Below are 23,914 nucleotides of genomic sequence, written 5' to 3'. Positions count from 1 at the left end.
AGGCGCCCCCCACCTCGCCCGGCTAGTTTTTTGTATTTTTTAGTAGAGACGGGGTTTCACCATGTTAGCCAGGATGGTCTTGATCTCCTGACCTCATGATCCGCCCGTCTCGGACTCCCAAAGTGCTGGGATTACAGGCTTGAGCCACCGCGCCTGGCCAACAGTGTTCTATTTCTTGTTCCGGTTGGTGGGTTGAGTGAGTGTGGATTGAGTGAGTTGAATGAGAGTGCTTACAGTGTGAAGATTCACTGGCTCTGCACTCATGGTTTACGCATTTTTCAATGTCTATGTTCTACTTCAATAAAAAAGTTTTAAAAAATGAGGGTGTTACAGCCAGATTTCCTTGGTTCAAATTCCAGCTTACTAGCTATGTGACCTTAATCAAACGATCTAACTTGTCCTGCTGTTAGGAAGGTCAGATGAGTTAAATCCTTAGAATAGTGTGTGGAATAACATAGTGACCAGGATTAGCTATTAATTTGATGATGATGATGATGGTGGTGCTGGTGGTGGTGGTGGTGGTGGTGGTGGTGGTGGTGGTGGTGGTGGTGATGCAAGATTCTGAAATACAGAAGGTCCACTCCTGTTGATAATAATTATTATTATTATTACAACGTCATCAGGGTTATCTGAAATCAAGATAAAAATGCCTGTGAGGGTGTGTGTGAGGCTTATAGTTTAGAGAACAGGCAAGGGCATGAGGCGAACCTGTGACCTCAACCTGGGCAGCTCTTTCTCATCTCTTTTATTTACTTATTTATTTATTCATTTATTTATTTAGAGACAGAGTCTCACTCTGTCGCCCAGGCTGGAATGCAGTGGCACGATCTTGGTTCACTGCAACCTCTGCCTTCCAGGTTCAAGTGATTCTCCTGCCTCAGCTTCCTGAGTAGCTGGGACTACAGGCGCGTGCCACCACGCCCAGCTAATTTTTTGTATTTTTAGTAGAGACAGGGTTTCACTGTGTTAGCCAGGATGGTCTCGATCTCCTGAGCTCTTTCTCATCTCTCAGCCACATTTTCCACATCCGTGAAAAGGGTAACCATACTTAGCTCACCTGGGGATGGGGTGAAATACTACAGATAGTGCTTTTCTCACAAGGACAAGCACATAGGCACATAGCAAGCGTTCTTGGAGGGCCTACTACTGGGAACATCACTTTTATAAACCATTAATTCCCACCTTGACACTGGAGGAGTCAACTCTTTGCCAGGGGACATCCTAAGGGAACCATCATTTCCATACTTGCTAATTGGTCTTCCCTGTCACAAACATAAGCCAGGGATATAATGGCATTAGAACGGAAATCCCAGGCCTGGGCTAACGAGGACTGGAACTCTTTAACATGGGAGAGTGGGCTGGGCATGATGGCTCACACCCATAATCCCAGCAGTTTGGGAGGCCAAGGCAGGAGGATTGCTTGAGCTCAGGAGTTTGAGACCACCCTGGGAAACATAGCAAGGCCCCATGTCTACTAAAAAAATAAAAACAGCCGGGCATGGTGGCTCATGCCTGTAATCCTACCACTTTGGGAGGCCAAGGCAGGCGGATCATGACGTCAGGAGATTGAGACCATCCTGGCTAACATGGTGAAACCCGGTCTCTACTAAAAATACAAAAAATTAGCCGGGCATGATGGCGGGCACCTGTAGTCCCAACTACTTGGGAGGCTGAGGCAGGAGAATGGCGTGAACCCGGGAGGCAGAGCTCACAGTGAGCCAAGATAGCGCCACTGCACTCCAGCCTGGGCAACAGAGTGAGACTCCCTCTGAAATAAATAAACAAATATATAAAATAAAATAAAAATAAAGAAATTAGCCAGGCGTGGTGGTGTACACCTGTGGTTCCAGCTACTTAGGAGGCTGGAGTGGGAGGATTGCCTGGGAGGTTGAGGCTGCAGTGAGCAATGATTGTGCCACCGCACTCCAGTCTGGGCAACAGAGCAAGACCATGCCAAAAAAAAAAAAAAAAAAAAAAAAAAAAATTCAGGAAAGATGGGGAGGAGTAAGATTACATCTTGATTTTTCCCTAACCTTTCATTGAATTAAGCATTTCCTTCCATGGTGAATGTTGCTGGGAACAAACCTCATTAGCAGCACCTGTTACTTTGTTACCAACGGAAATAACAGATATTTTCATATTACACTACAGCTGTTGCAGACATCTTGAGATATCATTTTTGCTCATCATTACCTCAGAATTACAGTAATTAGACCAAACTCTGGATCTTGTTATTTAACGTGCCAATAAAACATATCATGTAATATCACAAATATTTTCATAAACCCTATTTTGATATAATTTATTTCCATTGCTCTCTGTATTTTATTTTGTGCACTTAAAAAAATCTATTCTGGGCCGGGTGCGGTGGCTCAAGCCTGTAATCCCAGCACTTTGGGAGGCCGAGACGGGCGGATCATAAGGTCAGGAGATCGAGACCATCCTGGCTAACACGGTGAAACCCCGTCTCTACTAAAAAAAATACAAAAAACTAGCCGGGCAAGGTGGCGGGCGCCTGTAGTCCCAGCTACTCTGGAGCCTGAGGCAGGAGAATGGCGTAAACCCGGGAGGCGGAGCTTGCAGTGAGCTGAGATCCGGCCACTGCACTCCAGCCTGGGCGACAGAGCCAGACTCTGTCTCAAAAAAAAAAAAAAAAAAAAAATCTATTCTGAGAAGCCCATAGGCTTCATCAGATACCAAAGAGGTCCATGGCACAAAAAGGCTAAGGATGCTGGGGTCTAACCCAGTCGGTTTGCTGCCAAAAGTGAGGTCCTGTAAGTATTCAAATACAAAGAAATGTGTTTCTACAATTTTCCATGATGCAATCTCTCCCCACCTTCCTTTCAGGCTGGATACTTTTATGGGCAGAACCTGGTCATTTTCCTAAGAAGACAAAGGCTTTGTGTATAAAAGGCGGCAGAGCCCAGTATGGCTATGGGCCAGAGGTCAGATTCCAAAGTTAGGCAAATAAGGTTGGTCTCTATACTCAGCGGAAATGTGGGGATGGGGAGGGGCGAGGCCCAGGTGAGCTCCGTGAAGAAGGGTTGTGGTAGGAAAAGGTTGTCCTTGACAGTGCTCTTCGTGTCATTGTTCATTTCAATACATGTGGTCACCTACTGGGTGCTGAGGCCTGGGCATACAAAGGACACTACAGTAGTCTAGCTCTCCTTCTCCACCTGGGGCCCAGAGATGCAGGGAGAGGGAGAAGAAGGCTTCAGGCTCTGGAGTCAGGCTTACTGGCTTAGAATCCTAGCTCCCAGCTGGGCACGGTGGCTCACGCCTGTAATCCCAGCACTTTGGGAGGCTGAGGCAGGCAGATCACAAGGTCAAGAGATCGAGACCATTCTGACCAACATGGTGAAACCCCGTCTCTACTGTAAAGTACAAAAATTAGCTGGGCATGGTGGCGCTCGCCTGTAGTCCCAGCTACTCAGGAGGCTGAGGCAGGAGAATTGCTTGAACCCAGGAGGCGGAGGTTGCAGTGAGCCGAGATCGCGCCACCGCACTCCAGCCTGGCGAGAGAGCGAGACTCCGTCTCAAAAATAAATAAATAAATAAATAAAAAGAATCCCAGCTCCCTTACTTGTTGGCTCTGTGAGTTCACTTGTTTGTTTCTTCATCTATAAACACAGAAGGGAGAAAAAGTACCTACCGGGTAGGTTTCAGGACTTCTCAGAGCTAATCTATGCAGTGAAGTGGCCGGGAGGCTCAGTGCACATGCAGTAGACATCAGTGGCCATCATGATTCACCCACTGCTGCAAGTCATCCCTGGGACCGGGAAGTCCCCAGAATTCAAAGTCCCTGTGCCTAGCAAAACTTCCCTGTCCTAAGTTCTCCTCTCTCAAAAGGTTGCTTCTCCTATAGCGCAAATAGATGGTAATGGATTATCCCACAAATGACTATCTACTGAAGGTGTTCAGCCTGGCTTGCCCTTTCAGGAAGGAGGTTGAGGTTTCTCCAGAAAGCCGCTCAGACGTAGTGTCTCTCTAAGCGTTTCGACGAAGGCCCAGTGAATGTGCCCCATCCAAGCACTGACTCTCTCACTTCTTTTTTTGAGCCTGTGCAGAAGCCATGTTCATTGCCAATTGCTGCTGGTAGAGACTGGTGATCGAACACCAAAGTGGACTTTTCCGTAAATGCTTGTCATGTGCCTGTGTTAGCCTATGCACACTACATTTTCATAGCCCTAAGTTGTTTCATTAATAGGCCTGAATTAGTTCTATAATATTGGGGAATGAAGAATGAATGATCCTATTTCTTTTTTCTCAATTTGTCTATCTCATTTTCCACTGTATCCCTTACCTAGAATGGTGCTTGGCACAAGTGGATGCTCTGTAGGTTTATTTTATTTTATGTTATTATTTGATTTGATTTGATTTGATTTTTGAGACAGAGTCTCACTCTGTTGCCCAGATGGAGTGCAGTGGACACAATCTTGACTCATTGCAACCTCCAGTTCCCAGGTGAAAGTGATTCTCCTGCCTCAGCCCCTTGAGTAGGTGGGACTACAGGCATGCACCACCACATCTGGCTAATTTTTGTATTTTTAATAGAGATGGGGTTTTGTCACATTGGTCAGGCTGGTCTCAAACTCCTGACCCCAAGTGATCCACCTGCCTTGGCCTCTCAAAGTGCTAGGATTATAGGTGTGGACCACTATACCTGGCCTTCAGTAAATACATTTTAATTCATTATTCAAATAGATGATAAATCAACATAATTTAAAAAAGACAAATATAAAAAGATATCAGTAAAAATATTCTCCCTCCAGGCATTTAACCCCATCCACCCAGTTACTAACCGCATTTCATTCCCATAGATAACCACTGTTAGTTGTTCCTTGAATGTCCTTCCTGGGTTTCTTTATGTACATCCAAATAACTATGTATTTCTTTTCCTTTTTTCCTTTCCTTTCCTTTCTTTCCTTTCCTTTCCTTTTCTGACAGAGCCTTGTTCTGTTGGCCAGGCTGGAGTGCAGTGGTGCAACCACAGTTTCACTGCACCCTCAACTTCCTGGGCTCAAGCAATCCTCCCACACCTCAGCCTCTTGAGTAGCTGGTACTAAAGGTATTGGGATTATAGGCATGAGCTACTGCGCCCAGCCAAGTATGTATATTCATATTTTCCTCACCTTCTTACATAAAAGGTAGAGTACTACACAGCATTCTGCACCTCGCCTTGTAAAAAAATTCAACAGTATATCTTGGCACTCCTTCCATAAGACTAAAGAGAGGGGTGCCATTCTTATTTTCACAGCAGCATATTATTCCATTGTATGAATACATCATAATTTTTGTAACCAGTCCTCTATTGATGATCATTTGAGTTGTTTCCATTTTTTTTAATTCCTGGAAAATGCAGCAATGGATAATCTTTTTTTTTTTTTTTTTTTTTTTTTTTTTTTTTTTTTTTGAGACGGAGTCTCGCTCTGTCGCCCAGACTGGAGTGCAGTGGCGCGATCTCGGCTCACTGCAAGCTCCGCCTCCCGGGTTCACGTCATTCTCCTGCCTCAGCCTCCGGAGTAGCTGGGACTACAGGCTCCCGCCACCACGCCCGGCTAATTTCTTTTTGTATTTTTAGTAGAGACGGGGTTTCACTGTGTTAGCCAGGATGGTCTCGATCTCCTGACCTCGTGATCCGCCTGCCTCGGCCTCCCAAAGTGCTGGGATTACAGGCTTGAGCCACCGCGCCCGGCCAGCAATGGATAATCTTATATGGATTTGATTAAGTGTAAGAATAAATACATCCATGAAACACATTCTCAAAAGTGGAATCACTGAATCAAAGGGTATTTGCAGTTGTCATTTTAACAGATGATGCCAAATTGCTTTCTTTAAGGGTTGTATTGATGTACGACTCAGTAAATATTGAATATATGGATGAATAATATTTTCAAGTTCAGTCATTTTGAGGCCCCCAGCATGCAAGAAAAACCAGGGGAGAGGGCTATTGCTGGTCCAGAAAAGTCGCCAATGTTATTGTGATGCTTTTGGCCCCCTCAAAGCCACTGAGTCACTTCATCTTGCCATCTTTCCAACATGGCTGCTGGTTGGGGAGGACAGTGTCCAGAGAGGTCCCCCTCAGCCCTTCTCCCACCCAACACAGGCTGTTCTATTTTATCCATAGGACAATGGCCAGGTACTGGGAACTTTCCAAGGGCCTATAAAAAGATCTAAGATCTGGAAGAAACAAACAACCAACCAGTATTGGCTCTAAAATTCAAAAGGAGAAAAATGCAAAATCACAATGAATAAATGTATAAGTAAATGTCTATACTATGTAATATTGCATCAGCTTCATTTAGCATTCATAAAGGTTTCATCACATCTGAAAATGGTTTGGAGGCCAGATTATCTTAGCTCACGAAAATCCCCAAGTATGCAAGAAAACTGCCAAGAAATCATTACCAATTGTAAATGAAATGAATTCCTCAAGGCCAAATCATTTCAAAAGCAAATTCATAAGAATTATCCTTTCCAAAAAGCTTAAAGCAAAAGACATATTTTTTTTTGTAAAATGTGGCCATGACATTTAAAAATTATATATATTTGATAGTAGTGAGATGGGGACTCCAAAGGCGAGAGTGCCCTGGACCTACCATGGCCTTAAAAACATTGCCAGCCTCATCTGAGCCATAAAGCACCCATCTGGGGCTGTCTGGGCCTGTAGTCTCTGCTCCTGACAGCCCAGAGCGGAAAACCACCCCTCAGATCAGAGAGGCTCCTTTGTCAGTGTACCTCTCAGTTTCAGCAGCAAGAACAAGACACAAGTTAATTTCGCTATAGATAATCCGGCCTCACTAGTGAGTATTTCTGAGTCCCATGTGAAAATCAAATTCTTCAGAGTTACTTACTGTTTGCTCATGACAGCTGGAGAAGGGACAAGTTTTGGGATCAGTTTAGGGACCATAGGGAAGACAAGGGGCCAAGGACCACAATTTTGAGAACTCTCTTTCTACAGCCTTTTGGAGGCCAGATGGCCACTGTGGGGTCCAGTTGCAGAGACCTGGTACACCTAGCCGCCTGGACAGCTGGGGCCCCTGGGCTTGTCTCTCAATTTAGTCCTATCCCTGTCTCCCTTCCCCTCTCTTTACAGCTGGGAAAACGGAGATCCTCTGTAGATTCCTAATGATTTTGAGCCCTTACCATGTGCCAAGTACTTCACATACACACATATATGATTTCCTTTCATCTTTATAGCAGGTATACAGGTAGTATTACTGTCCCCATTTTTTCCCACTATAAAGACAGGGACACTGAAACTCAAGAATGGAAATGGTCTGTCCAAGACAAGGAGTAAGTCCATGGCAGGGCCAAGAACCTGGTACCCCATCCTCCTCCCCCATACATGCTGCATCCTCCTCCCATGCCATTGCTCCAGCCATTTTCCCTGCTACCCAAACTCTTTAAATACTTTAAAAATACATTAATTCAAAATTAATAGTCAATGTATTCAAACTTCCAAATAAGAAACACATTTAAAAACATTCCTCCCACTCCAGTATCTACTTCTGGGTCTTTTCTGTGCCCGTCATCATGTATCCTGACTGCCTTCTTCCTGCTTCCCTCTTCATTGCTTTGCTCACATAAGTACACTGTAAACTCCTTTCGTAGACCCCTTTGCCCAACCAGAAGGATGCCTGAACTTCCACCATCAGAACAGCATCTCTTTAGGCTTTCAGTTAAAATGCTTGATCTCAAAGTGGGTTTTAGTCCCTGTTGCTTGTGTGGGAAGGGTGGAAGTGTCCAAGATCAGATTTGGCTGAGTGATGGGGGCACTGGGAAGGGGAGAGCCTGAGGGCCTCTAGGAAGCGGGAAGGTGAAGGCAGAGGGGACTATGCTGTGCTGGGCTGGGTGCCAGGCCCTGGGAACAGGGCGGTAACAGGAAGGACACAGGGCCTCTGCAGCTGCAGCCCATTGCCTCCTCAGGGTCCAGTGCTCCCCTGCTCCTGGGGCAGTGTGACTCTCCCTAACTCCCATGCTGGCTTTGACTGCCTGGCACTGAGCCCCTGCCAACCCTCTATCCTCTATCAGCTCCCAGAGACACCCAGGCCTCTATCTGTCTGAGCCTCAGTCCCCTGGCCCCAGGGCTGGGAGACTGGCCAGCACCTCAGATTTGTTCCCTCTCAGAAAAAGAGCCAGGAGGTATGCAGATTTGCTTAACAATTTGGTAGGGAAATGAGGCCTACTGGAAACCAGAGTCCACAGTTCAAGAGGGTCTGACAGCCTTGGGCTCCTTTGCTGGGGCTGTTCTCTCTGAGGCTCTCCCACTTGACAAAACTGAGAGTTTCCTGCAGTGGGGGCCAGGCCTAGTCCTGTGGTGAGTTCTCAGCACCACCCCTCACTAGCCAGAGGCAAAGAGCAGGGGCCAGGATGTTTGTTAAATGAATTAGTTACTTGTTGTACATCAGGGACTGTATCGAGTGTTTTGCATTTACTGGCTCATTTAAGCCCCTAGCAGCTCTAGGGGGTAGATGTTATTACGCGCCATTGTACAGTTGAGGAAGCTGAGGCACACAGAGGCTGAGAGATTGGCCCAAGCTCCCACCGCTCCTTATTTATTTATTTATTTATTTACTTATTTATTTAGAGATAGGGTCTCACTTTGTCACCCAGGCTGGAGTGCAGTGGCGCAATCTCAGCTTGCTGCAGCCTTGACTTCCGGGGCTCAAGCAATCCTCCTGCCTCAGACCCCCAAGTAGCTGGACTATAGGCATATACCACCATGCCCAGCTAATTTTTTGGTAGAGATGGGGTTTTGCCATGTTGCCCAGGCTGGTCTCAAACTCCTGAGCTCAAGTGATCCACCTGCCTCAGCCTCCCAAAGTGCTAGGATTACAGGTGTAAGCCATCAGGCCCAGCCCCCTTCTTTATTTCAAAACCACTCCTCCGCTACCCTACCCCTGCCCCAGTCCCCCCAACAACTTCCCACCAGTGCAGTAGGCTTGGTGCAGGGTGCCCCCTTTCAGAGCTTTGCGGACATACCTGGAAAGCCCTCTCGCTGGTCTGGGGACTCCCTGTGGCAGCTGTGTTCTCTGGTCAAAGCATCATCTGCTCTGAGGATGGCCTTGCTCTTCTCTGGCCTGCCCCTGCTCGGCCCATTCACAGCTCCAGTCCCCCAACCTTCTTCACCCACCCCACCCACTCCTCATCAGGCCAACTTCCTTCACAAGGCCCTACCAGGATAGCATTGTCCAACCCCCAAGGAACAGAGCCATCTCTGCTTCTACCTCAGGGACACAAGGCCTCCATTTGTGCCCTGGATGGGGGTGGTGATTAGGACTGCTTCTCCATCAGGGCCCAGGGTCATATGATACAAAAGTGTCACCTCAAAGGGGTCATGCTTGTACCAACTGCAGTGGGCGGCCAAGCCTGTAGATGCAGTGGAGCCCTGAGGGGAGGGGGCAGCTTGGTTGTGATGGCTACAACAATCCAGAGGGCTTTGAGCATGGGGACTGAAAAGAGCACAGCCTCCACCGGCCTGCAGAGTTGTGGGAAGAATGACTGCAGGCCCTCACAGCTGTGTCTCACGCCACTGTTGCGTTTCAGAGCAGGCAGGGCCAGGCCTTTGGAGATCACTTAGCCATCCATCTCCTTGCTGTGCAGGTGGAAAACTGCAGCCCAGAGAGGGCGGGGACATGCCCGGGGGCACACAGCATACAAGTGATAAGGCTGTTTTCCTCTCTGGGCCTCCTGCAGATCTGTGCACTCCTCCAACGGGAGGTCAGCATCTCGGCCAGCTCTGTCTCCCTGGGGTCTGGCAGTTACAAAGGCAGTGTGCAGTGAATGCTTCTTCAGAGGCCTCTGGGCACATGCTACCAACTCTGGGGAGACTGACCTAGGATGAGTCTCTGGCTCTGTATTCCCCTAGGGTTTTCCCAGAGGCTGGCCATGTAGGAGCAAGTTTACTGCCCAAATTTCCCCTTTTCAATAAACACCAGCTACTTCCTCCTGGGTGGCTGCTTCCTTCTGGTCACTGGGTTCCCGGAAGGCTTGAGGAAGCAGGGGCTTAAATGGGCATGCAGGGCAGACCCTTCAACACCTCTCATGCCTGTACTAGATGTGGGGGAGGTACACAGGCTGTACAAAGCTGGCCCTGACCATAGGACATTGCTATTTAATATAAGAGACCTCAGGAACTGCAAAAGTCAACAAACCATTTACAAAGGTTCTAGGGAATTAGGAACCACCAGAGACAGCCCCAACATTTCCATGGAGGAGGCCCTTAGGAAGAACTGAAGCTATATTTATTTACATAAACTATAAACATTGTCCAAATTGAAAATGGAGGTACTAAGAGAGATGAGATAAAGCCCCATTGCCTAGTTCTCCTCAGCTCATGGCCCTAGGAGTGAGGGGAGAAGGGTTTGTTCATGAAATAAAAAGCATTCCAGCAGGGCCTTGAGAGAGTCAGTGGGGAAGAGGGGCCTGGGGGAGGTCTAGAGAGTCAAGAGGGTTTTAGGGTTGATTCTGGAGGCTCTAGGGATCCTTGGAAGGCTTGGGCCACTTCCCAAGCCTGGTCGGGTAGACAGAGACTCAGGGCCCTCCAGGGGACCCTCCTGAGACATTGCTGTTGGCCTTGAGGCTTCCATACTTTACAATTCTCACTGGGGACTCAGGCCTGTGTCTGTGCAGGCTCCTCAGAGGGCCATATTCTGAACCTGGCGAGACTGAGGGAGGGGCCAGGCCAGTTTATCCCCTAGTATACTAAAAGGCTCAGTGCCTGGGCCTGGCTGCTTGAGGGGCCTGTGAAATGTTTGTGGCCTAAGAAAAATGTATTGGCTCTAAAACCCAAGAAAAACAGCAAAATTAGAATTAATGAACATCTAATTAAATATCTACACATGTAACATGTCACCTTTATAGCCATCATAAAAATGTCATAACAGAGCTGGGCACCATGGCTCATGCCTTAATCCCAGCACTCTGGGAGGCCAAGGTGGGAGGATCACTTGAGACCAGGAGTTTGAGACCAGTCTGGGCAACATGGCAAAGACCTATCTCTACAAAAAATACAAAAATTAGCTGAGCATGGTGCTGCGCACACCTGTGGTTCCAGCTACTTAGGAGGCTGAGGTGGGAGGATAGCTTGAGCCCAGGAGGGGGAGGTTACAGTGAGCCTAGGTAGCGTCACCACACTCCAGCAGCCTGGGTGACACAATGAGACCTATCTCAAAAAAAAAAAAAAAAAAAAAAAGGGGTCATTACATTTGAGAATAATTTCTAGGTTAGGTTTCTCTTACTTGGCCAAAATTCCCACATAGACGTGATGATTGCCCAGAAATCAGCCAATTAAAAATCAAAATGAAAACTCATAATTAGATAATATCAAGAGCACAATTATGGATATTCCTGAAAACATTTTTATAGCAAAAATTATGTGTATGTTTACTCTGGGATGTAGGGTATTTTAATATATTTGATATGATGTAAGGTGTGGCCTCCGAAAGGAAGAGAGCAGTGGCCTACAAACATTTTATTTATTTTTATTTATTTATTTTTTTGAGACAGAGCCTCGCTCTGTTGCCAGGCTGGAGTGCAGTGGCACGATCTTGGTTCACTGCAACCTCCTCCTCCCAGACGCAAGCGATTCTCCTGCCTCGGCCTCCCGAGTAGCCGGGATTATAGGCGCCTGCCACCGCGCCTGGCTAATTTTCCTATTTTTAGTAGAGATTGGGTTTCACCATGTTGGCCAGGCTGGTCTCAAACTCCTGACCTTGTGATCTGCCCTCCTTGGCCTCCCAAAGTGCTGGGATTACAGGCATGAGCCACCACGTCCAGCCCTGCAAGCATTTTAAAATGGCCCCAGCTTGTCTGTGCTGGGTGACCAGGGAAGGACTAGGGGCTCAGGTGTAGGGGATCCAGGGTGAAGTCTAGCTTGCCCACTGAGGGGCACAGACAGCAGGTACGGTTCTGTATGCCAGGCCCTGGCGGATACAACATTGAACAAACCAATCATTCTCCTGCCCTCATGGAGATTATATTCTAGTAAGGCAGGGAGGTGACACACAAGAAAGCAGATAAAAGTAATGCATGCTATGTTGTATAAATGCTGTGATGACATGTAAATGATTACCACTTAAAACAGCACCCTTGTCCCGTCCCATCTGCCTAGCCCTGGCCAGCCAGCCCAGACTCAGTCCAGGAGCGCGGCTCGTGCCTCCTTCCTTGGGCCTAGCAGATATTGGTCCCTGTGAGACACCTCATGGGTCTTGGTACTGTCCACCAGGACCACAGGTCATGGCCACCCCCACTTCTTCATAACTTACTGATAGAGCTAGAAGAGATGGGCTACACCCTCCCCTGTCCCGTTGCCTCCCCATACCACAGCAATACAGACCTGGTTCTCCCACCTCTTCCCTTTCCCACAGTATTTCAAGATCAGACCCCACCCTGACTGCCTACCCCACAAGCCAATTAGTCACAGCCCCTTTTACATACACGGTGAAGCCCAAATTGAACTTGGACCCCTCACTCCCGAGAGCAGCCCACTCCATTCCTGCAGCACCGCAGTCTCTGGCCTCCCTTGTCTGGGCCCGGTCTGACTGTTGGATTCCTCCTCTCTGAATCTGCTGACTCATGAGGAAGATATCGGTGTTAACTGTATGATGATAATAATAACAGCTGATACGTGCTGAGTACTTACTATGTGTGAGGCACCATGCTAAGCACTTTCATATGCATTTCTCACATAACCCTTCCAATAACAACAGCATGAGATAGCTACTTGTATTTATCAACCCCATTTTATAAATGAAGAGACTGAGGCCTAGAAAGGTTAAATCACTTGCCCAAGGTCATGTCTCTGGTAAGTGGCAGAGTTAGGAGACACATCCGGTCAGTGGGAAGTCAGAGTCCAGTCCTTAACACTGTGCTGACTGTGCTCAAAGACAGGTGGAGAGGGCTAAGGTGGGAGCGCCCTTGCTGTGGCCACCCCAGCCAGACCTCTGATGGGCCCCAGGAAAGGAACACTTGTGTGGTGCCACTGTAGGGCCTGCAGAGAGTCGGCAGGCTGGGTGAGGACCCAGAGCCTGCCCTTCCTCCCTGGGTGGCTCTAAACAGGCAGTATAATTTGTGTCCCTGTCTAGCTCAGAAAGGTCAGTTTTCCTCCTGGGTCTTTCAGTGTGTCTGTATAAAACATGCAAATCTATAAGGGTGAAATATTTGGTTTGGGCCTTCATAAATGTAGCTATACACTTCCTTTTTCCTTTGAATAAAGTGAGCTCTTGTATTCACTATTCCCTCTCCCTGGAATGCTTCACCCACATTTCTGGTTGCCCCTGTCCCTCCCATCATCTGGGTCTGTGTTCCACGTCACAGGATCAGACCAGCCTCCTTGCCTGTCCTGGGGGAGCAGCCTGCTACCTGCCCCCTCACTTCATCCTCTCACTTTGCTTTTTATTTATTTTATTTTTTATTCTTGTGGGAACATAGTAGGTGTTTATGTTTATGGATTACATGAGACATTTTAACACAGGCATGCAAGGCATAATAATCACATCAGGGTAAGTAACATATTCATCACCTCAAGCATTTATCCTTTGTGTTACAAACAATCCAATTATACTTTTTTTTTTCTTTTTAGACAGAGTTTCGCTCTTGTTGCCCAGGCTGGAGTGCAATGGTGTGATATTGGCTCACTGTAACCTCCGCCTCCTGGGTTCAAGAGATTCTCCTGCCTCAGCCTGCCGAGTAGCTGGGATTACAGGCATGGGCCACCATGCCCCGCTAATTTTGTATTTTTAGTAGGGACGGGGTTTCTTCATGTTGGTCACACTGGTCTTAAACTCCCAACCTCAGGTGATGCGCCCACCTCGGCCTCCCAAACTGCTGGGATTACAGGCATGAACCACCGTGCCTGTATTATCATCTTTTGGTTATTTTTAAATGTACAATTATATTATTTTTGACTATAGTCACCCTGTTTTGCTAGCAAATACTTAGTCTTATTCATTCTTTCTCTTTGCTTTATTACAAAGCAATAGATTTGCCTTCTCAGGTTGTGAGTGTTCAAATAATCTATAAAGCACTGATAAATACTAGGTGCTATTTTAAGTGATAATATTTACATGTCATCACGGCATTTATACAACATAGCACACATTACTTTTATCTGCTTTCTTGTGTATCACCTCCTTGCCTTACTAGAATATAATCTCCACGAGGGCAGGAGAATGATTGGTTTGTTCACTGCTCTATCCGCCAGGGCCTGGCATACAGAACTGCACCTGGCATTCAGAAGGCGCTCAATAAATATATGTTGAATTCAATGAATGAACTGAAGTCTGGAGAGGCAGGAAACGCTTTGGCTTTCATGAATTCTGCAAATATTTACTGAGCACCCACTCAGCGCCAGGCAATAGGCTGTCTCATTTTTACAATATTAGCTTGAGACTCTGGCAGGAGGGAGATTTAAAAATCAAGTTTTTAGAAAAAGGTACACAGTGTGAAATGCAGTTTTAAGTGGACACTCCGTTGGGTTTTGAGAGATGCACACTCCCATGTACTTACACTGCCGTAAAGAAATAGACCATTGCTTCACCCCACAGGGCGAGGACTTGGAGCACAGGTAGCACGAAGGCAACTGACTTGCAGGGATGCTGGACGCAGGACCCTGCCTCCGGGGACTGCGGGGGCAACGGCTGGCGGGCGGGCGGGGGCGGGACTACAAGTCCCAGGCTGCTTTGCGCACCCGCGGGCCTTGCGGAGCGATGGGGCGGTGCGGAGGGGTAGGGGGCGCAGCGGCGGTGGCGCGAAGGCGCGGGGAGCGGGCGCGGGCTCTGGCTCGGGCTCCTACCGTTGGCGCGCGGTAGCTATGCCGGGGGCTGGATCCCGGGCGGAGGAGGGCGGTGGCGGCGAGGGCGCGGCTCAGGGGGCGGCCGCGGAGCCCGGGGCGGGTCCCGCGCGGGAGCCAGCGCGGCTGTGCGGCTATCTGCAGAAGCTGTCGGGCAAAGGCCCCCTGCGCGGTTACCGGAGCCGCTGGTTCGTGTTCGACGCGCGCCGCTGCTACCTCTACTATTTCAAGAGTCCGCAGGACGCGCTGCCCCTCGGCCACCTGGACATCGCGGACGCCTGCTTCAGCTACCAGGGCCCCGACGAGGCGGCGGAGCTGGGCGCGGAGCCGCCCGCGCACTTCCAGGTGCACAGCGCGGGAGCCGTCACGGTGCTCAAGGTGGGACCGCGCGCCCCAAAGCCGCCCTTGCGCTTCCGCAGGCGCCCGCTGCCTCGACCACGGGCCTGCGCCATCCACCCTCCTTCCTCCAAGGCCTCCTCGCCCCTGCCCACGTCGGCCTGCCTTTCCCTGCGTCTCCACATCCCGCCCTTGTTCCTATCTTCACCCCTCTACCTGGGCTTCGGCCAGTCTGGCTGGGGCTACCCAGCCCCATCTCCTTCCTCAGACACCTTGACCCATTATCCCCTCTGCGCCTAACCTCGGGCCCCTCTCTGGTGTCTCCCGACCCCCGCCATCCCGTGGATGTCCCGTGCAGCCTTCCTAGGCCTGTAACCGTAGGCTTCTACCCTCGGGGCCTCCTTTAGAACTCTGCCGGCGGGGCGCTGTGGCTAACGCCTGTAATCCTAGCACTTTGGGAGGCTGAGGCGGGTGGATCACGAGGTCAGGAGATCGAGACCATCCTGGCTAACACGGTGAAACCCCGTCTCTACTGAAAATACAAAAAATTAGCCGGGCATGGTGGCGGGCGCCTGTAGTCCCAGCTACTTGGGCGACTGAGGCGGGAGAATGGCGTGAACCCGGGAGGCGGAGCTTGCAGTGAGCCGAGATGCGCCACTGCACTCCAGCCTGGGGGACAGAGCGACTCTGTCTCAAATGAAAAAAGAAAGAAGACCTCTGCCTATAACCTTGGTACCTCAGTGAACCGCTCTGTGCTGCAGCGGCCTCCTCTGTAAACTGGGATAGCAGTAGTATCTACCTCATGGGGTGTTGGGATTAAATGAATTATAGTCTAAACTGCTCAGTAAATGTTAGTGCTTTTATTTCTTTGTTTATTCTTTTTGAGACAGGATCTCGTTCTGTTGTCCAGGCTGGAGTGCAGGGGTGCAATCTCGGCTCATTGCAGCCTCTATGCCTGGGCTCAAGCGATCCTCCCACCTCAGCCTCCCAAGTAGCAGGGACCACAGGCGCAGGCCCCCACGCCTGGCTAATTAATTTTTTTTTTTTTAAAGAAACGGGGTCTTACTATGTTGCCCAGGCTAGTCTTGAACTCCTGGGCTGAAACCATTCTCCCCATCCAGCTTCCCAAAGTGCTAGGATGCCAGGCGTGAGCCAGAGTGCATTCAGCACTGTAGACAGAAAGAGTCAGAGATGGCAGGGCCCTTAGAGACAGTCCACTACAATTTCCCTCCAGAGTGGACAGGAATGCTCCAGCTAAGGTGACAACAAGTAGGTGGCAGAGCCTGTTTTCTTGCTCCTTGCTTTGTCCAGGAGAGGTGAGAGGGGGTCGCTTCAGCCAGTTATGACTTGCTCCTTTGAGGCTCCCTTAATCCTCCAGTGAACAGACACAATGAGAGATACAGTGTAGAGGCAGGAGAGTAGAGTCAGGAGTCCTGGTGCTGAAAGGCCTCCCCTGTCCTTAAGAGTCCTGGGGGACTAGACTGTCACCTCCTAGGAGCCTACCTGCTTTGAGCACCTGGAGGGATCTGGGCCCAGGCCTGGAGCTGGGTATCCTTTCTCCAGGCTTTGCTCCCTGCCTGGTTCCTATGAGTCTCCACCCTCACTCTCTTACTTATTCCCAAGTTGGGCTTTCTCCAGGACAACAGGGTTGGGCTGGGATGTATGAAAGCGCTCTCAAAGTTGGCCACGTGGAGAGCAGAGTAGGCAAGCGCCTGGCCTTATGAGCTGATGACTGTTCCTCAGACCCCAGAGCTGCTAACAGCTGGAGCTGCTCCCTGGAGATGTTCTTAGAGCTTTGTTGACTCAGCTTTTGCCAGCTTAAGCAGGATCTGATTCCCGTGTTCTCTTGGGCTCCCCTGTCCTGTCTGTAAGTGTGTGCAGACAGCCTGTTTCCCCAAAGAAAACCAATTCGGGTTGCAGTCCTACTCAGGCTTACTTAGAGAGTGCCTGTATAATCTTGGGAATGACCCTAGTGGGAGACCTTTGCCAAAGGCAGAGGCTCTTCCTCAGTGTACATACGGGCTGTCCCTGTGTCGTATTAATTTCCTGTGGAATGTTTGTCAAAGAAACTAGAGCATCATGTTTCACATTTTTCCCAGATGACCGTAGAGCCCTCTGTCGGTTTTTTTTCATTAAAATAATCTGAATCTCCTGTAATCCCAGCACTTTGGGAGGCCGAGGTGGGTGGATCACAAGGTCAGGAGATCAAGACCTGGCTAACACAGTGACACCCCAACTCTATTAAATATACAAAAAATTAGCCGGGTGTGGTGGCGGGCGCCTGTAGTCACAGCTACTCGAGAGGCTGAGGCAGGAGAATGGCGTGAACCCATGAGGCGGAGCTTGCAGTGAGCAGAGGTCGCACCACTGCACTCCAGCCTGGGTGACAGAGCGGGCTCCGTCTCAAAAGTAAATAAATAAATAATAATCTGAATCTACATAAGCAGGGTTACAAGGTGCATTCATTGTCAGAAGTGTGGCTTTAAATTTGGATGGACTTGAACTTGAAGCAGGAGTCTGCTGCTCACACATATTGGACAAATTACACCACTTCCCTGCTCCAGTTTCCTCTTTGGTCTAGTGGGAATCATACCTTCCTCATTAGGTGGCTGTGAGGATTCTGGAGAATGTTACGGAAAATGGCTGGCACATTTTCCGTAGTAGTATGGAAAATAGTAGGCACTACATGGCATATGAAATATCAAGCTATGTTTTTGGCCAAATATGTAGTGTATTCATATAATGGAATATTATGCAGTAGTAAACAAAGGAACTAGAGCTATAGGTGTCAACGTGGATTACGCTCACAAACAATAAAATTGAACAAGAAGTAAGTTACAGACTGAAGTTACAGACTGAAGTTAAGTTCAGAATGATACCACTTATAGAAAGGTTAGGAAGATCACGTGAAATAGTACTACAGATCATAAGGATGTATGCTCTTTTGTGAGGGGAATAGCTTCATGGGGCTGATGAGCCCTGGTTTCCAGGTGGTGGTTGCCTCTGATGGGAAGAGGGAGGATGTGATTGGGAATGGGTGCCTCAGGGCTTCTCCTGTTGTTTTGCAGTGTTTTATTGGACTGGGTCATTGTTTGTCATGTTATGCTATCCATCTTTTTGTAGGTTCAGAATATTTCTTTTTTTAAAGAAAGGAAATACATTTTCCTTTGGGTTACTTACAATGGAGGAGTATTTTGACATGTAAAATTAAATTGGTCACAGAGTAAGATAGTACCAAGTGTTAGCTATATACAACAATGGGAATGGAAACCAGGCAAGGCTTTCTGGAAGAAGGGAAGGAGAAGGCCGGGCGCGGTGGCTCATGCCTGTAATCCCAGCACTTTGGGAGGCCGAGGCGGGCGGATCACTTGAGGTCAGGAGTTTGAGACCAGCCTGGCCAATATGGTGAAAACCCTGTCTCTACTAAAAATAGAAAAATTGGCTGGGCATAGTGGCGCACGCCTATAGTCCCAGCCGTTCGTGAGGCTGAGGCAGGAGAATCGCATGAACCCGGGAGGCGGAAGTTGCAGTGAGCCGAGATCACACCACTGCACTCCAGCCTGAGTGACAGAGTGAGACTCCATCTCAAAAAACAAACAAACACCCCTACTCTAAAACCCTGCCCCCCCCCTTTTTTTTTTAGACGGAGTCTTGCTTCGTTGCCCAGGCTGGAGTGCAGTGGTGCAGTCTCTGCTAACTGCAACCTCTGGCTCCGGGTTCAAGCAAGTCTTCTGCCTCAGCCTCCCGAGCAGCTGGGACTATAGGTGCGTGCCACCACGCCCAGCTAATTTTTGTATTTTTAGTAGAGATGGGGTTTCACCATATTGGCCAGACTGGTCTTAAACTTCTGACCTTGTGATCCACCTGCCTCTGCCTCTCAAAGTGCTGGGGTTACAGATGTGAGCCACTGCGCCCGGCCAGGGGTGTGTTTTAAGAAAGTTAAATTTCATTGTACAGTTATTTCTTTTGAGCTGTAGGAGTAAAATCTTTATGGTGGTAAGTATGGAAATTACCAATTTATCTTCCTTTTTGTCTTTCATATGCAAGAACTGATGCCCTTAAGCCTTAATGTTTCACTTCAGGGCTGCCCAGCTGTAGAGGACCCTGATTTCTAAGGATTTTAAGTTAGGATTTAGCACTGCTCAGACTTCAGCTAGTTGTGTATAATTTTACAAATACCATTTCTTATCACAGAGGGTTAAAAAGTAAAGAAAAATTAGCAATTTTCTTATTCTGTTATCATATGTTTTTCTTATTTAAAAGCATCTTTCAGCCTTCTCTGGAGAAGCTGTGGTTTTGTTGGACTTTTTCAAAATGTTTTTCTATGTAAGTCTTAATGAAAGCTGATATAGGAATTTCTTTGTAAACTCCTCTATTCCCAAACTTAGGGATTTGATCTAGTGCTTTATGAGGTAATAGAGGCTAGAGAGGGGATGTGATTTTGCCAATATCATGAAGCTAGACTCAGCCCCTCTCTGAAAGTAGAGGCTCCAGGAACAGTGAATGTCTAAAATGTGGAGTATCTAATTGTATTGTCTGTTCTGACAAGTCTGCTTTTTTTTGACTTTGTTGTGGATCAGATAAGGTGTAGTAGTAGTCTTTCCTTTTATTGCATTTGTTATCTGTCGTTTTTGGATGGTGAATATCACAAGGGAACATTTTACTGCCCAGTTCTTTACCAGGATACCTAGTACCTTTACTGGACATGTCTGGAAACTGCTGCAAGGGTCTAGCAGAGGCTGATGCTTCCTGTGTGTGTCTCTCTGTGTGTAGGGGTGCTGGAGGCTTCTCACGGAGCTTTACTGGAATCTGAGGCACTTAGGGGAAGGAGAGCATGTGACTGACCAAGGTTGAAGCTTAAACAGCCTTGATCTTCCAGATCTCTGCAGTCTTTGGAGCAAGAGAGCGTCATCAGACCGTCAGCAAAGGAATTCCTCCCTCTGTAGGTGCTTGGTGCTAAATGGACATGTGTATTGGTTTCTGAGCCACATGTAACTGAATAGCTGTGTACCCCTATTCTTAACCCACTCTTGTGGGAACGCACATTCCCTGGTGTTGAAATTTCTCTTAATGACAAACATTTGTCGGCTTAGGTAATCACAGTGTGTTTAGTACAAAATAGATGTGGTGAACCAGCCTTCTTTGCTGTATGGTTCTTCTAAGCTGTTCTGCCCTAGGGCATCTGCTCAGTCTTGAAGCGTTATTTAACTCTTTAAGTTATGGGGATTTAACTTTTCATGGCTTTCGAATTCGTAAGTTCCTTCAAGGCAAGCCCAGTATTGTGCTTGTGATATCACAGTGGCATTCCATCTCCCACTGCCTCTCACACAGTCCTCATTGCAGGGGAGTCTCCATCCTATTTCCTGCTGACCAGAGGGTAAGCTCCCTAAGGACTGTGTGTATCTTCAACTCCCGCAACAGTATCTGGCACAAAGGAGACATGCTGTAGACTAGTGTTTGTGTTCCTGAAAAATTCATATGTTGAAGTGCCAACTCCCAATGTGATAATATTTAGAGGTGGGACCTTTGGAAGGTAATTAAGTCATGAGGGTGGAGCCTTCATGAATGGGATTAGTGCCTTTATAAAAAGAGACCCTGGAGAGATGATCTCCCTCTCCACCTATGAGGATACAGCAAAAAGGCATTCCTTTGCCAACCAGGAAGAGGGCCCCCGCCAGGAACTGAATTGACCAGCACCTTGATTTTGGACATTCCAGCCTTCAGAACTGAGGAGTAAATTTCTGTTGTTTAAGCCACTTAGTCTGTGGTGTTTTTGTTATAACAGCCTGAACTGACTACGGTAAGGTGCCCAGGTAGACATTTGTTGAATGAATGAAAAGAACATGATCACCCAGTAAGCACTGGTTTTCGTGTGAGCCCTGACCCTTTAGAAGTGATCAACCAGAACTCATGTCGTGGAGGTGGCAGCCATTCAGGGAATGCCCACTGAATCTAACAGACATCAGGAATCCAAAAGGGGGTTATGACTCACCCTTCCCCAGAGGAGAGAGGTTACAGTCAGTTCCGTATTTTCGGGTCTCATGTATTTCATGCCCATGGTCAGGACTCTGAGGACACTGTTATAGCAGAGGCAAACTTTTTATGTAAAGGGCCACATACTATTTTAGGTTTTGCACACTCTGCCATATCTGTCACTATGCTGTTGTAGTACAGAAACAACCATAGAAGTATAGCTGTGTTTTAACTTTTAGTTATGGACTCTGAAATTTGGATTTCATATAATTTTCACATTTCACAAAATAATCTTTTGATTTTTTTCAACCATTTAAAAATGTTAGCTGGGCACAGTGGCTCACTCCTGTAATCCCAGCACTTTGGGAGGCCGAGATGGGATTATCACTTGAGCCCAATAGTTCAAGACTAGCCTGGGCAACAAAGTGAGACCCTATCTCTACAGAAATTAAAAAACTAGCCAGGTATGGCTGAACGCGGTGGCTCATGCCTGTAATCCCAACACTTTTGGGAGGCCGAGGCGGGTGGATCAGGAGTTCAAGACCAGCCTGATCAGCATGGTGAAACCCTGTCTCTACTAAAAATACAAAATTAGCTGGGTATGGTGGCGGTTGCCTGTAATCCCAGCTGCTTGGGAGGCTGAGGCAGGAGAATTGCTTGAACCCAGGAGATGGAGGTTGCAGTGAGCTGAGATGGCGCCATTGCTCTGCAGCCTGGGCAACAAGAGCGAAACTCTGTCTCAAAACAAAAAACAAATAGCTAGGCATGATGGCACATGTCTTTAGTCCCAGCTACTTGGGAGGCTGAGGCAGGAGGACTGCTTGATCCCAGGAGGTAGAGATTGCAGTGAGTTGTGTTTGCTCCATTGTACCCCAGCCTGGGTGACAGAGGGAGACCCTGTTTCAAAAAAATAAAATAGCAAAATAAAAATGTTAAAACTGTCCTTGCCTTGTAGATTGTACAGAAATAGGCAGAGGCTGGAAATGACCCCAGGCTGTAGTTGACTGACTTGTGTTCTAGGAAGGCCTCAGAAGCTTCCCACTCATTCACTCACTGTGTGTGCTTAGGCACTGGGGGTACGACTGGACAAGACAAACAGTCCCTGGCCTCCTGGAGCTTTCAGTAGGTGGGGCGGGGGGCAGACGTTAATAAAATATAACAAACACCAACCAGTGCTAGGAAGTTTGAAAGGAAATATATGCAATGCATGTATAGTTCAGGATCTTGATCTGGTTTATGGGTGGGGCAGGGCTAGGAAAGACTTTCCTGAAGAAGCAACATTTGAACTGAGACACAAAGGATGAGTTGGTGTTGACTGGAGGTGGGGTGGGGGAGTGGAGAGGAAATGGCATAAGCTGATGCCCTTAGGTGGCCAGGGCAGGATTTTGTCTTTGTCTTAAGAGCTAGAGTCAGTGAAGAGTTTTAAGCAGGGTTTGACAAATAGGTTGTTTTTTTTTTTCTTCAGCTCCCAGAAAGATTGTTTTAGGCCGTTTGTGCTGCTGTGAAAAAATACCTAGACAGGGTAGCTTATAAACAACAGAAATTTATTTCTGATAGTTCTGGAGGCTGGGAAGCCCACAATGAAGGCACCAGCAGATGTGGTGTCTGGTGAGGGCTCACTCTGCTTTAGAGGTAGTGCCTTCTAGTGGTGTCCTCATAGCAGAAGGGGACAGGCAGGTTCCCGCTGGGGACTCCATCTGTGTGTGTTTGTATATATGTATGTATGTATCTATCTATCTAAATGTATTTTTCTCCTCAAATTCCTTTTACCACTCTGGCCTCTTTCATAAGGACCCAGATCTCATTCCAGAGGGCTCTGCCCTCATGACTTAAATGACTTCCCACAAGGTTTCCCTCTTAATACTATCATCTTGGGGACTGGGTCTCAACACATGAATTTTGCGGGGACACAGACATTTGGACTGTGGCGCTGATGGTTTGGTCATGCCTAGTATTTTTATGTAACTAAGAGGATTATCGTGTTTGGGTACGAAGGGTTGATGTATTTAATGCACTGGCAAACAGATTTAAAAGTAGCTAAATGCAAAGCTGAACCTATCTTGAGCAGTTGCTTCTTAATTGTTTCTGAGCGGTGGGTGTTGTGATGGGTGAAGCTTGCTTTGGCAGGCGTGTGTGTGGCTAGGGCCGGCCCACCCTGGTGGACTTCCTTTCCTGAAGCATTCCTAATGGCCCCTGGCATTGACTTCTGTCCTGCTGCACTTGCTTTGCTCATATGCACATTACCAGTTTCCTTAATCCGTGGAGATGACGATTTCTTGAGAAATGGAAGGAGGGTTCAGATGTGTTCGGGGTAGAGGTGTACCAGCTCCCACCTCACATCTGAGGGGGGTGAACCAGTCTCCTCGCTTGGTTGCTTTTACCTTTGATACACTGAGATGCAGACTTCCCACCTCCAGTCAGAACAAAATACAAACAGTAACACCCCCTTCCTCTAAAGAAAGAAAAAGACCGCGTCGTTGTAGAAGTGACTGTCACATTGGGAGAGGGACAGGCATTTTCATTAGCAATTTTTGGTTCTGGTATTTATGTAGTGGAGTCTTAATGACATTCGATCAGGTGTACCCATATCCTATCAGGCCAGCCCTCAGCTGGGTATTGTTTGCTTTCATAGAGTGAATGCAATGTGGAAATGGTAAACTGGATAGTGGTGACTAGTTAGTGGCTTCTGACTAGTGTTCTGTGAAATACTCTGCCTGGAGTGCTCAGTTCAGTAAACATCTTAAGCACTCAGATATGTGAGGCCTTGTGAGGGGCAAGACGCTGAGAGGATCCCTGGGGAGACTGTGGCTT

The 23,914-nt window shown here is 47.9% G+C and overlaps 3 protein-coding genes across 5 annotated transcripts in view; 1 reads left to right on the top strand and 2 right to left on the bottom strand.

Annotated features, from left to right (window-relative positions):
- The window catches only part of SH2D7 (SH2 domain containing 7), a 29,027-nt gene extending 14,381 nt beyond the window's left edge, over nt 1-14,646 (bottom strand). For both annotated transcript variants that reach the window (XM_050799988.1, XM_050799989.1), the window contains exon 1: nt 14,512-14,646. In XM_050799988.1, coding sequence (XP_050655945.1) covers nt 14,512-14,534 — 23 coding nt within the window. In that variant the 5' untranslated portion in view covers nt 14,535-14,646. The remainder of the gene's footprint in view (nt 1-14,511) is intronic.
- Nucleotides 1-23,914, bottom strand: part of CRABP1 (cellular retinoic acid binding protein 1) — a 658,055-nt gene that overhangs the window by 265,917 nt on the left and 368,224 nt on the right. The window lies entirely within an intron of this gene.
- TBC1D2B (TBC1 domain family member 2B) overlaps nt 14,739-23,914 on the top strand; it is an 82,328-nt gene continuing 73,152 nt past the window's right edge. Inside the window, exon 1 of the mRNA XM_050799953.1 lies at nt 14,739-15,172. Coding sequence (XP_050655910.1) covers nt 14,816-15,172 — 357 coding nt within the window. The 5' untranslated portion in view covers nt 14,739-14,815. The remainder of the gene's footprint in view (nt 15,173-23,914) is intronic.

Source organism: Macaca thibetana, chromosome 7 (genome assembly GCF_024542745.1).
Source record: "Macaca thibetana thibetana isolate TM-01 chromosome 7, ASM2454274v1, whole genome shotgun sequence".
NCBI lineage: Eukaryota > Metazoa > Chordata > Mammalia > Primates > Cercopithecidae > Macaca > Macaca thibetana.
The sequence above is the reverse complement of the archived record's forward strand: the minus strand, read 5'-3'. Positions and strand labels throughout refer to the sequence as shown.